The 11190-nt window shown below is 44.9% G+C and overlaps 2 protein-coding genes across 5 annotated transcripts; both read right to left on the reverse strand.

Moving 5' to 3' along the window:
* Positions 1-702: 702 nt before the first annotated feature.
* LOC132456283 (cyclin-dependent kinase inhibitor 1B-like) lies at positions 703-2708 on the reverse strand. Of its 4 annotated transcripts, none has more exons than XM_060050630.1 (3): positions 2292-2708; positions 1862-2006; positions 703-1640 (listed from the first exon to the last, which is right to left on the reverse strand). In XM_060050630.1, coding segments are annotated over exons 1-3 (558 nt in total). In that variant the 5' UTR covers positions 2704-2708; the 3' UTR covers positions 703-1639. The 4 variants fall into 4 exon arrangements, with proteins under 4 accessions (XP_059906613.1, XP_059906611.1, XP_059906614.1 ...); XM_060050628.1 differs by having other exon boundaries at positions 703-1661; XM_060050629.1 differs by having other exon boundaries at positions 1540-1661; positions 1799-2006.
* A 781-nt stretch (positions 2709-3489) lies between these two features.
* On the reverse strand, positions 3490-6027 carry cdpf1 (cysteine rich DPF motif domain containing 1). Its single transcript, XM_060050632.1, has 3 exons — positions 5841-6027; positions 5599-5710; positions 3490-4091 (listed from the first exon to the last, which is right to left on the reverse strand). Exons 1-3 carry the CDS (start codon positions 5951-5953, stop codon positions 3963-3965), a joined length of 354 nt encoding a protein of 117 aa, XP_059906615.1. The 5' UTR covers positions 5954-6027; the 3' UTR covers positions 3490-3962.
* Between the last annotated feature and the right edge of the window lie 5163 nt (positions 6028-11190).

An 11190-nucleotide genomic window follows, 5' to 3' on the forward strand; every position in this document is an offset into this window, starting at 1 on the left:
CGTAATGCTCAAACTTAGGCACCCCCACGTATTAACTGGTAAACTGGAATTTTATACTACACCTACACCTATATTGTGGCACTGCCCCAGAATGACTCAAGGTTTAAAACCTGCAGGGGGCAGCCACAAATGACCGAGGTCTATGCTTGAACAATGAAGATGAAATTGTCCCACAACCACTTGACCTCTGAACGGTCGTGGTGATCCCACGCTTCCCTCTTAAAAGAGGGTTAGGGTCCCTTTCTGAAAAGAGAACAGTATGTAATCGTCTTTCACAGCAAAAAGGAGAGTAAAGTGAAATGAGAGGAGAATGGGTGAGAGGATAGGGAGTCCTCTCTGCTCAGTGGCTATCCTTGTCCGTGTTTTTTTTGTGTTCTAGCCCCGCCCTTGTTTTCCACTCGAACAGTGGGGCTCATTCCACCAGAGAATGTCTGTATGCATGTCCACACGGACGTCTGTCCTCAAAATGTTCAGCCAAGTTTATTAAAGCGTAATTTGATATGCATTGTGGATTGCGTTATTTGTTGATTCGATTTAATTTGAAGAAAAAACTCAAGCATAGAATCTTGCTGTGATTGTAAAATGGTTATCATTTCTCACAAGCACTCCCACAAATTTCAAGACATTGTGCATTAAGTTAGAGCTAGAGTATTATGGTTTTAGAAAGACTGATATTTCATAAATGTGTAAATCGAATATTGCTCAGTTTTGCAACCATTTATTTACCTTCATAAACAAATAAGGAAAACAATTTATGAAAAAGCACATTCAAGTCACTTTGGCAAGCCATCTTGTACACCGACAAAAGCTCAAGATAAATAAGTTAGTATAATTTTCTCAGTGTCACACACACACATAGTGCAATCTCATGTTCTACATGAATTCCACCAAAATTTTTTTTTTACCAGTCATACTGTGTAACTTTGCTGGTATGAGGGGTTCCTAGAAGGGGAGTAATATTGGTCATATTGATGAGTCGTTTTGGAAAACAAGAGATGATTCTTCTAGATCTCTCTGCAGTCCGGCCATGCCAACACAAAACACGCAAAACGTTAGCAAATTAGAAAGAGAATGATATGATTGGCACGCATAAAAACGTCATTCAATATGACGAAAGGAGACATGATTTGTCTGTAAACATTATTTTTCCATTGCTGGTCCCAGCAGTATGCCCCAGTGTTTCCCAAGTCAGAGCCTATAAAACTACTAAATTGGGACCAAAAACCGACCATATCCCCTTGGACAAATAAAGCTATGCAAAAAAAATACATTTTACTTCTGTCTACCCTGACATTCCAAGTCTATTGCTCTGCTAAATCATAATTCAATTTGCACTGCAATTTCCCCGCAGCACTTACAATTTACAGTCTCACCATAGTCAAATAACAGAACTTTTATGAAAAGCCAGTTACAAAATGATGTGCTACATCTGAAACAAAGGTAGGAAATATCTGCGCAAAAAGGAAAAACAATCCATTTGCACGCTGCTACATGGTCTGCTTTTGAGGCAATTTTGATGACAAGTGCCGAAAGTTGAACAGTTGTATATATTCAGTGCTTGACCCTCCTCCTCCTCCTTTCGCAGAGAGGCTGCCGAGACTCCTCTCCCTCTCTCTCCTCCTCCAGTATCCACCACAGTTCTGCCGGATAGAGGAGACACACTGCTTGTTGAAAGACATGTAGGGGTATGTAACACACACACACACACTGTGAGATTGGATACATTTGTATTACACCATTACAAAAGCCCTAGGGATAAGCAATTGCTAAAAACCATCCCTCACGGTGACTCCATTACCAAAGGAACCTTAAGGTTTCTGTATATACGAGGGTTCCTGGTCAAAAGGATGTGAAGTCGTACCATTTGGAGTTGGTTTGGCTCTCAGGCTTTCTCGGGGTCTGTTCGGCGAGCGTTAGGGTCGGGAATCCGAGGGGGTCAGGCTGGTCGCGGTCCTCATCCTCGTCCGACAGGTAATGTTTAGTTTGGCACCCAGACAAACAACCATCTCACAGAGAGAGGATTAAAGCTCTGGTTTAATATTGAGAGCAAGAAACATCCACAAACGGGGTTCAGGAAACGCGTCACACAAGCACTGCAAACTAAGTAGTCCATTTACATTTAAACTGGTTAACTGCGGTTCTGCCAACTGCCCTAAAACCCCAAACCAAAAAGCCCACAGCAAAGTAACACATTATCTAAATTAAATCTAATTTAGAATGTGTGTGCTGCGGCTTGGAAAATCAGCCTAACACTATCAAATATGTGAACAACCTGGAGAATATAAGCCTACCTAACGGTGTGGCTCGCCTTTTCCTCGAACCCTTCACCGGCTCACGGTTCAGCAGTATCCCGTCCTGCCCGGGTTCTGGCCGGGAGTCGCTTCCAGGTGGGTCGAACATCCCACGGGGACAAGGTCGCTTGTGCGCCGGTCTTACGTAGAACTCCGGGGGAGACTCGACGGGCTCCCACTCAAGACTTCTCGTGGAAATAGGCTGATCTTCGACCGTGTCGTAATCCCACCTCTCCGCGAAAGCCCGCTGCGCAGTGTGCATAGTCGCCCTGCAGTCCTTTTCGAAGCCCTCCCGCTCCGAGCGACCGAACAGGTTACGGCAGACGGAGGGCTTCGCTGGCTCGGCTGGACGCGCGTCCCCGACCCCCCTCTCCAAGGTCGGACTGGCATTCGACAGGCGAACATCGGACATTATGTTGCACAAATGCAACAAAAACAGAAAAAAAACAGTCCTTCAGTATTCGTTACGCAGGATCCCAAAAAAAAAATTATATCTTCAAATGCAATCCGAATTGAGGATCATTATGTGGGAGTCCTGTCCGCGCTGAGAAGAAAGCGCGTCTCCGTCCGCTTTTAGAAACGCCGCCGCTGTCAGGTAGTAAAGAGGGCAGAAAAACAACACGTTAGGTTATCCGAGCCAACATGGCGATTGAAACACAAACACAACTACAAGTGGAGAGGAGGGCGTCGGAACTATTTAAACAGAGAAGCAATATCACTGGTGTTCAGACATGTTCCCGCCCCTTGTTCAGCCTCCTCCCAGCCCTCTGCCAGCGTAACCTGCTATGAATAGTTTGAACTGCATGAGACTCGGCATCTAATGACTGCCATGCAACTAGTTTGATTGTTTAAATCACGATTGAAAATATCCCAATTCGAAGATCAACAAGGTTGATAGGTACAAAAAACTGTGCATAGTAGGAATATTCAGGTTCATACCATCAATGAATGATCCAAAGAAAAACTGAAATAGCCCAAAGCTAGATGGTTCTTGGTTCTTTATCTTCCAAACTTCAAATTCGATAATGCATTTACATTATCTGGGCCTTTCCAAGTGACATTGTGTGGGCCTTTCCAAGTGAATAAATGTAATTGAATAACTCACTGAAATGTCTTCACTTTTTTGGGCCAACATTGAGTGGCAGCGAGAGACAGAGCAACAGTATAAATGTATATATTCTATATTATCACCAAAAGATATTTCAGACGTTTTTTTTTAATTCAGCTTCAACAAACAGGAATCTGGTTCTCTCATCTCCACGCTCACGGTATAGGTATACAGTATAGCCAGATGTACCTCCAACTAAACACTATCTCACACCAATAAGCATGCATTGTTTAACTTTACACCCAGGCACAGCAGCATGTTGGCTTCTGCATTCCTGAAATCTCAATTCATTGACATTTTCTCCCTTCAATTTTAATTAATAATCTTGTTTTACACAACAAATGAAACAACTAATAAATCGTATTTTTTTACAACGAAGACCTCCTCATCTCATGATTACTGCCAATATGAACAGCCTCATTGAATCCAGCCTTACACTAGAGCAGTACTAACAGCCAAACAGCGTCTGTATGTCCGTAGGGGTTGTTTGTATGTCAGGGGGGGTCGTCAGGGGACCGCTGGCCTAGAAGGGTCCCCAGGTGACCGCTGGCCAGGAAGGGTTGTCAGGGGACCGCTGGCAAGGAGGTCGGGTTCTTCTTGCCTAGTTCTTTCTGGATTGGACCGGGAAACTGGTGGAGGTTTTTGTTGACACAACGCATACAGAAACGCGCGGTGTAGAAGAGACTGCAGTTCTGGACGACATAAGAATAGTTTTAGTTAAAAAAATAACCATTGCAATTTCAGCCTCCATTACATTCCCAGAACCAGATCGTTTAAAAGGAGACATATTATGGTGTTTTCCCCATCAAGTAAACATAGTATACGAGTTCCACAAAAAAAAACATGTTTTTGAAGCGGTTTGCTGGAAATAGTTTCTAGGAAAGAAAATCTTGCCTACCGCTATTCCCCTGTTTCAGTCCCTTCAGAATGCACTGTTTCTGGTGTCTGTAGCTTTAATGCAAATGAGCTGCTGCCCATTGACCAATGAGCTGTCAGACTGAACCACAGCATGGAGGAGAAGTGATTGTTACCGTTTGAGGACTCCCAGAGCTCTATATAATAATAATATTATATAGGTATTTATATAATATATCACGGCCATAAGCTATGTGCGCCTCGGATGATAGTATGAATCATAAAGACTGCCGTCTGTCTGACGTCTAGTACTTCCACAACAAGTAAAGACTCGTAGTGGGGGTTATCTCGGTCATGATTGAGAAGAATTGGGGGAAAATGAACTTTGGCCTTGACACTCTGAAGTCCATATTGAACCGCGACATGGAGGAGAAAGGGATCGTACTCCCGGAGCTGAGCTGCCGGACTGCCGCCGAGCTGCCGCCCGCCGGAGCTGCCGCCCGCCGGAGCTGCCGCCCGCCGGAGCTGCCGCCCGCCGGAGCTGCCGCCCGCCGGAGCTGCCGCCCGCCGGAGCTGCCGCCCGCCGGAGCTGCCGCCCGCCGGAGCTGCCGCCCGCCGGAGCTGCCGCCCGCCGGAGCTGCCGCCCGCCGGAGCTGCCGCCCGCCGGAGCTGCCGCCCGCCGGAGCTGCCGCCGAGTTTCCCCTGCCGGAGCTGCTGGACTGCCGCCGAAGCTCTGGCGGCAGTCCGGCGGGGGAGCTTCGGTGGCAGTCCGGCAGCTCCTGCGGAGAAAGGGATTGTACTCCCGGAGCTGAGCTGCCGGACTGCCCCCAGAGCTTCGGCTGTGAGCTGCCGGACTGCCCCCAGAGCTTCGGCTGCAGTGCGGCAGCTCCGCCGGACTCCCTGCCAGGCAGTCACATGGTAAACTGACAAATTAAGCAATCTATTTTTGTATTGAATATCCCTGCTTCTGAAATGCTTGAACATCTCCGCTCAGCGCACATCCACTGGTCCACAAAATCTTAGCTACGATCTGATTGGAGGGGGGTGGGGAAGTTGGAGGTAATATTCAAATTTGCCCCCTGCCTACCTAGGAGGGGGCGCTGAGACTGACTCGCTCGTTTGGTAACTGTAGGCGGGGTACAGAATCAGAAATGCATATCTCACTCAAAAATTCATTGTACAGACATTTTTCAAAGTTTGTATGCGTGTGGGAGCACCAGAGACCCAAAACAATACCCCAAATCCCAGGAAAAGTGTTGTTTTCATAATATGTCCCCTTTAAACTATTTCAAGGAAATCCCGAATCCCCAATTTGAAGATGATCTTTAACGAGACGCTTCTTACCGAACCGACGCAAGCAGAGCTGCCGCAGAGGCTGCAATTAGAACCCAGAACCAGAAACCTCTCCTTGTCCGGACTGAAAGGGTCCTTGGTCACAAAACACTCCTCTAACAGCCTATTGCGCATAGGAAAGATTTATTACAACTTGTAAACGCTTTGAATGGAGTAGTAAAGTATCGATCCAATATCCTATAATTAACAGATCTGGAGTTAACTTCCTACTGAGTAAGACGGTTTTAACTTACACAATGGCTCTGGTATTGGGCGGTTTCTGGCCAAAGTATGTGAAAGGGGTAGACAAACCACATAATTCACACGTGAATGTGTTTTGCAGCAGACCACGGCTCATCTGTTCCATCTTTGAACCGGAGATTGAGGCAAGTCCAACAGCCGCATCTGGGACGGCTTGTAGGTCTGTTGTGCTTCCGGTTTGCTCGTATTTTATTGCCTGTTTAAAAAGCGCTTCACGATGCCCTATCGCCCCCCATTGGACTGGAGCAATATATTACATAAAGAAACTCAAATAGTTTGGTCCTGCACTACCGTAGGTTGCCGCTGTCCTAGAACCCTATTTTTTTGGTTTTCTAATTCTGTTCTGGACTCGAAAGACTTAAAAACGAAATAAATAAATAAACGAGACGTCTGGCGTATATAGACGTAAACCATACGTGAATATTCTGCATTAACCACCAAGATAAAATATAGTTCTATGCAATCATGACAGGGTACTACAATACGACGAGTATGGTTGCATATTGAATAAATGATAGTAATCATTACTTAATGTCATTGGTCGAGGTCAGACTTTTTTAATATATATATATTTCTTTTTTTGAAATTTGACGTGAGTATATTGTGGAATCTCCTCTTAATAGCCATATTTGACAGCTGAGCCTGCTGTTTAAACATGTTGCAATGCTGTTTGCATTTCCGCTGCCTTTGGCTTTATTTTTATGAATGTAAGACCAAATAGTCCCAGAGTCACCTGGTAAATTTATGCCAAGTTTGAAGCTTTTACCAACTCCGAATCAGTTTGAGTGTTGGTGTTTGGTCAAGTTGTGGTCTTTGCATCATATCCAAATGGTCTGACCATATGGGTTGCGATTGGAAAGTTGTTCACCATGACGAATGGTGCATGTCTAAGTTTCATGCATATTGCACTTTACAAACGTTGCAAGGAGAAGTCCATTTCATTGGCTAAAGCCAGGAATTCATATTGCCAGGGCAGCATTGCCCCCCAATACTACCTTACCATTTGGTTAATAAAATGGTAATCTATCAGTTGAAGCTGATGATGGACTTCTCCTTGCAACGTTTGTTTTATTGTTTGTTGTATGGTCTTGTACCGTTTTTACACAAATATATGACCGCAATTGTTAAACGTTCTGATGACTTTATTCTACCCGGTTGACACAGAAAATCATTGACGTGGTCCGGAAATTCCCACCACAAATCCTTATACACAATAAATCGAGGTTAGCCTACCTGGACAACTCACAAGATCATCTTTCACTTCCTCGAATGAAGTTAGGGCTTATAGGACTTATAACTTTGTTTCGTGACGCATCCTCCCCCACACCAATTGTGAACAATCATATCTAACGAAAAATAAGCAAACAACTTTACTTCTATCCGTACTTCTATCAGTCTATCCGTAGCCACTTGCCACACTCGAGGGATTGCATTCCTCTTCAATGAAACTCTTTTTAGGTTCTTTGAGTCAGCAGCTCTTTTGGGAATGATGAAATCGTCCTTATCAAAATGAGCGCTGCAGATACGGTGATCCTTCTGCATTAGCGTCTTGATTGGCGTCTCAATGTCCATATTCAGAACAATAAGCCACTGGTCTACCAGAGATTGGTCATTGTACCGCAATGGCAGTCTATGGAAAGTTTCTGGAGTGTAACTTTTCATTTTCACTTTTCAACACGAACCATCTCTCTCTTGACTTCAAGCTGCAGATGGGTCGTCTTCTCTGGTGCTTGAGCTGTCCTTCACTCTATGCGTCAATCACGTGTGCAGTGCGTCTTCCGTCAACAACGTGCCATGCTTGAATTGTAGCAAACAATTATTTTGTAACTGCATATACATATGCAATTCCTTTCATTTACGTGTCAACACTTGCTATATATTATTTATAAATATAAATTACATAAATTCCAAATTCTATCCTCTACTATCCTCCTTGAACTGAACTCCGGCGCATTCGGCAATCGACTTGTGTGGACTTCCTGTAAACACGGACCTACCGGTAATGCTTGTTTCACTATCTTTTTTTAAATTCGGGGTTTGCAAACTAAGTTGCTTGTGCTTCGTCTTATGTGTAGGGACCCTAGTCATGCCACTGCAGTGGTTTGGTGCTATTTTTAACAATATTAGTGGTTAAAAAATGCCAATTTAGGAGCGAAACTCAATGCCCCAAGCCAACAACATGGATGCCAAACATTGCACCCGGCAAACTATAATACTCGATTTTCAATTAAAAAGGTATCTGGAAGGCTTATTTGATGGGTTTTCAAAATAAAGATTCTGGGTTCAATTTGCGCCAGAATTACACTTTAAGTGTAATATCTAGCATTCTAGTGTGTGTAGTGTCATTTGTGAAGTAGTGTGTGGCGTTGTCTTGTCCTTTGTGTATTCTGAAACTTTTTGCCGCCTGTCTTGGCCAGGAGTTATTGTAACTCAATGGGATCTTTTCCTGGGTAAATAAAGAAAAAAAATACCACTGCACAACATTGATGTGTAAACTGCCATGGGCAGATCACACCATTTTTTGAGAGATATAAGTATTCCGTGTGTGGAGGTATAGTGAGCTTGGTCGGTATGGTAATATGGCATTGGTATGCCTTAAAAAAACGGTTTACCGGAAGTTAACATATTAGAACAATCACCAACAATGTTTCTAAAGCTTACTGTGTCAAAACCCATGGTCAAAACGAATGTTTGCGAAATTACGTGTGTGCCACTTTAAGGCCTAGACTGCCTTGGAGAGAGGCCGTGGTTCAGAAAGGTAACTTTAACCAAATGCATTACACTTTTATTTTGAATCTACTACTAAGAATGTCCTCTTAGTAGCAATATTTGACAGCTGAGCCTACGTGTTTCTGACGCAATGTTAGAGCTGTTTAAACATCGGAGATATTCATATATTTCACTTTAAAATATATCTCTGCCGTCTTTGGCCTTATTGCTATGGATTTCCCAGCATATAGTCCCACAGTCACCTGGTACATGTATGCCAGGTTTGCAGCTTTTACAATTTCCGGCACCAAATCTGTTGTGAGTGTGGGTGTTTTGTCAAGATGTGGCCATGCATTCAGTCTTAATGATCTGACCATTTGGGTCAGACTCTGAATGTTGTTCATCATGATGAATGGTGCATGTATAACCAGCTTCATGCATATTTCACCTTTCTAGCGGTAATTGCAGCCTGTTGAAAGGCAGGCTTCCAGGCTTTGTTATAGCGCCACCTATGTGTTATAATAATATGTGTCTGAGAGAGAGAGAGAGAGAGAGAGAGAGAGAGAGAGAGAGAGAGAGAGAGAGAGAGAGAGAGAGAGAGAGAGAGAGAGAATATTGCATTGATTGCATTTGACACGGATGTAAATACCTCCTAATAAATGACCATTGACTATGATGTGCTCTCTGAATTCAACTTGTTAGCGTGGAAACCCCACAACCACAAGCCTGCTACAATGTTACTACTATAATAGCAGGCCTGTCGCACCAGTTACTCGCACACACACACACACACACACACACACACACACACACACACACACACACACACACACACACACACACACACACACAGAGTGGATAAATGTATGAATGCATGTAGCTGTATTTGTCCAGGAGGAGGCGCTGTTGCGCCAAATAGGGCATGGAGTCACGTGTGACTGACATCTTTTAGAAGTGAGATGTTCCCTTTCTCTTCCCTTGGTACCTGACTCTCACGGAGAGTAGCATGTTGTGCACAGTTTTTCCAATAAACGTCTGAACATTCGTTTCATTCCTTAGAATTATTATTCCGTTGTGAAAGGTAGGCAGAAGAAATACGCCTACCTGCCAACAGGTTATGGGCCCAGCAACCGAGAGTGATTCTAAAGTTTGACCGTCACGTGCGTCGAAAGAGCTAGTTTAGCATCGGGAGTACCGGGAAGCTAAAGCTAGGCTGAAAAGGAGCAAAACTGAGCAACAAACACATAAAAGCCATGGCGAACAGAAGCAAGAGTAAATGGCCAACGTTTGATAGAAGAGCAGAAGAGTATGAGCTCTGGGAAGAAAGGATGATGTGCTGAGTGGGGGCTGAAGCAGACAATCCTCAAAGAGCCCGCTGGACCACTTACAGGGGAAGAAAAGGCTAAAGATGACAAGCTGAATGCGGACGTCTATTGCGCATTGGAGCTGCTACTTGACAATACGGGCTTGGGACTGATATTCAGAGACACGAAGAACAAGGGGCGAGAGAGTCTCAAAGTGTTAAGAGAACACTACATCGGAAAAGGCAGGCCCCAGATTTTCTCCCTGTACATAACAATGACTGCGCTGTAGAAAGCTGACAACGAGACTGTAGCAGAACACGTTATCCGAGCCGAGCAGATCATTACGGCACTCAGTGAAGTCTGCAACCGCCCACGGTGCCAAAGTGTTCTTCGACGAAGGTAAAGATGTCATAGTGGCGCCGGATGGCAAAAGGTTTGATATTTATGTATGTAAGGGGGTGTACTACTTGCAAACCGATGTAGCCGTGATGTAGATGTTTGTCATGTCAGCTATGATAAGGTAAAGACACCACTTGAGCTGGTGAACCCAGATCCAACGGATCCAGTAAAAAATGAGTCCATAGTCTTTCACAGTCTTTCACAGATGTGTGTACGGGGCAGTGTTTGTTTAGTTCCTGAAAGCAAAAAGTGATGCAGTTCAGGCCACTGAGAAGTATCTGGCAGATGCAGCGCCTAGTGGCACTGTGAAGCATTAGATCAGATAACAGGACCGAGTTCACTAACAGAGAGTTTAGAATTATTATTCCGCTGTGAAAGGTAGGCAGAAGAAATAAGCCTACCTGCCAACACACAGGTAAGACGTTTAACAGCTCCACCATCGGCACACACGCAGGTAAGAACACACACGCAAGCATACACAAACATACACGGAGACCCACACACATACAAGCACGCACACACACCGCACTTCAACACAAAGGCAGTGACACATACACGTAAGCGCACACACACAGAAGCGCACACACACACACACACGCACAGGTAAGACGTTTAACAGCTCCGCCATCGGCACAAGCACGCACAAATGTACACGGAAACGCACACACATGCGCACACACAGACAAGCACGGGCACACACCGCACGTCAACACAAAGGCAGCGACACATACACGGAAGCGCACTGTGGTGGCCCAGCCGCTGAGCAGTGCCCCACATGGCCACGTGGTGGCCACAAAGGCAGGCAAAGGCAGCCAAGGGGTGTGGTGCTGGATGGGAGGTACTTCCCTAAAAGCTGTGTCATAGAGACCCCGCCCCACTCAGGTGTCTCAGCTTACCATTCACAGATGTGCTGAGTTAGCCCTGCAATCAG

The sequence above is a fragment of the Gadus macrocephalus genome, chromosome 4 (assembly GCF_031168955.1).
Source record: "Gadus macrocephalus chromosome 4, ASM3116895v1".
NCBI lineage: Eukaryota > Metazoa > Chordata > Actinopteri > Gadiformes > Gadidae > Gadus > Gadus macrocephalus.

Coding starts and splice junctions, on each gene's coding strand:
- LOC132456283 (XM_060050628.1), bottom strand. CDS start 2,703: ATGTCCGATGTTCGCCTGTCGAATGCCAGTCCGACCTTGGAGAGGGGG. Junction 2,007..2,291: donor AAGGCGAGCCACACCGTTAG/GTAGGCTTATAT, acceptor TCTCTCTGTGAG/ATGGTTGTTTGTCTGGGTGC. Junction 1,662..1,861: donor AGCCAAACCAACTCCAAATG/GTACGACTTCAC, acceptor TTCAACAAGCAG/TGTGTCTCCTCTATCCGGCA.
- cdpf1 (XM_060050632.1), bottom strand. CDS start 5,953: ATGGAACAGATGAGCCGTGGTCTGCTGCAAAACACATTCACGTGTGAA. Junction 5,711..5,840: donor CCCAATACCAGAGCCATTGT/GTAAGTTAAAAC, acceptor TATGCGCAATAG/GCTGTTAGAGGAGTGTTTTG. Junction 4,092..5,598: donor GCTCTGCTTGCGTCGGTTCG/GTAAGAAGCGTC, acceptor TATGTCGTCCAG/AACTGCAGTCTCTTCTACAC.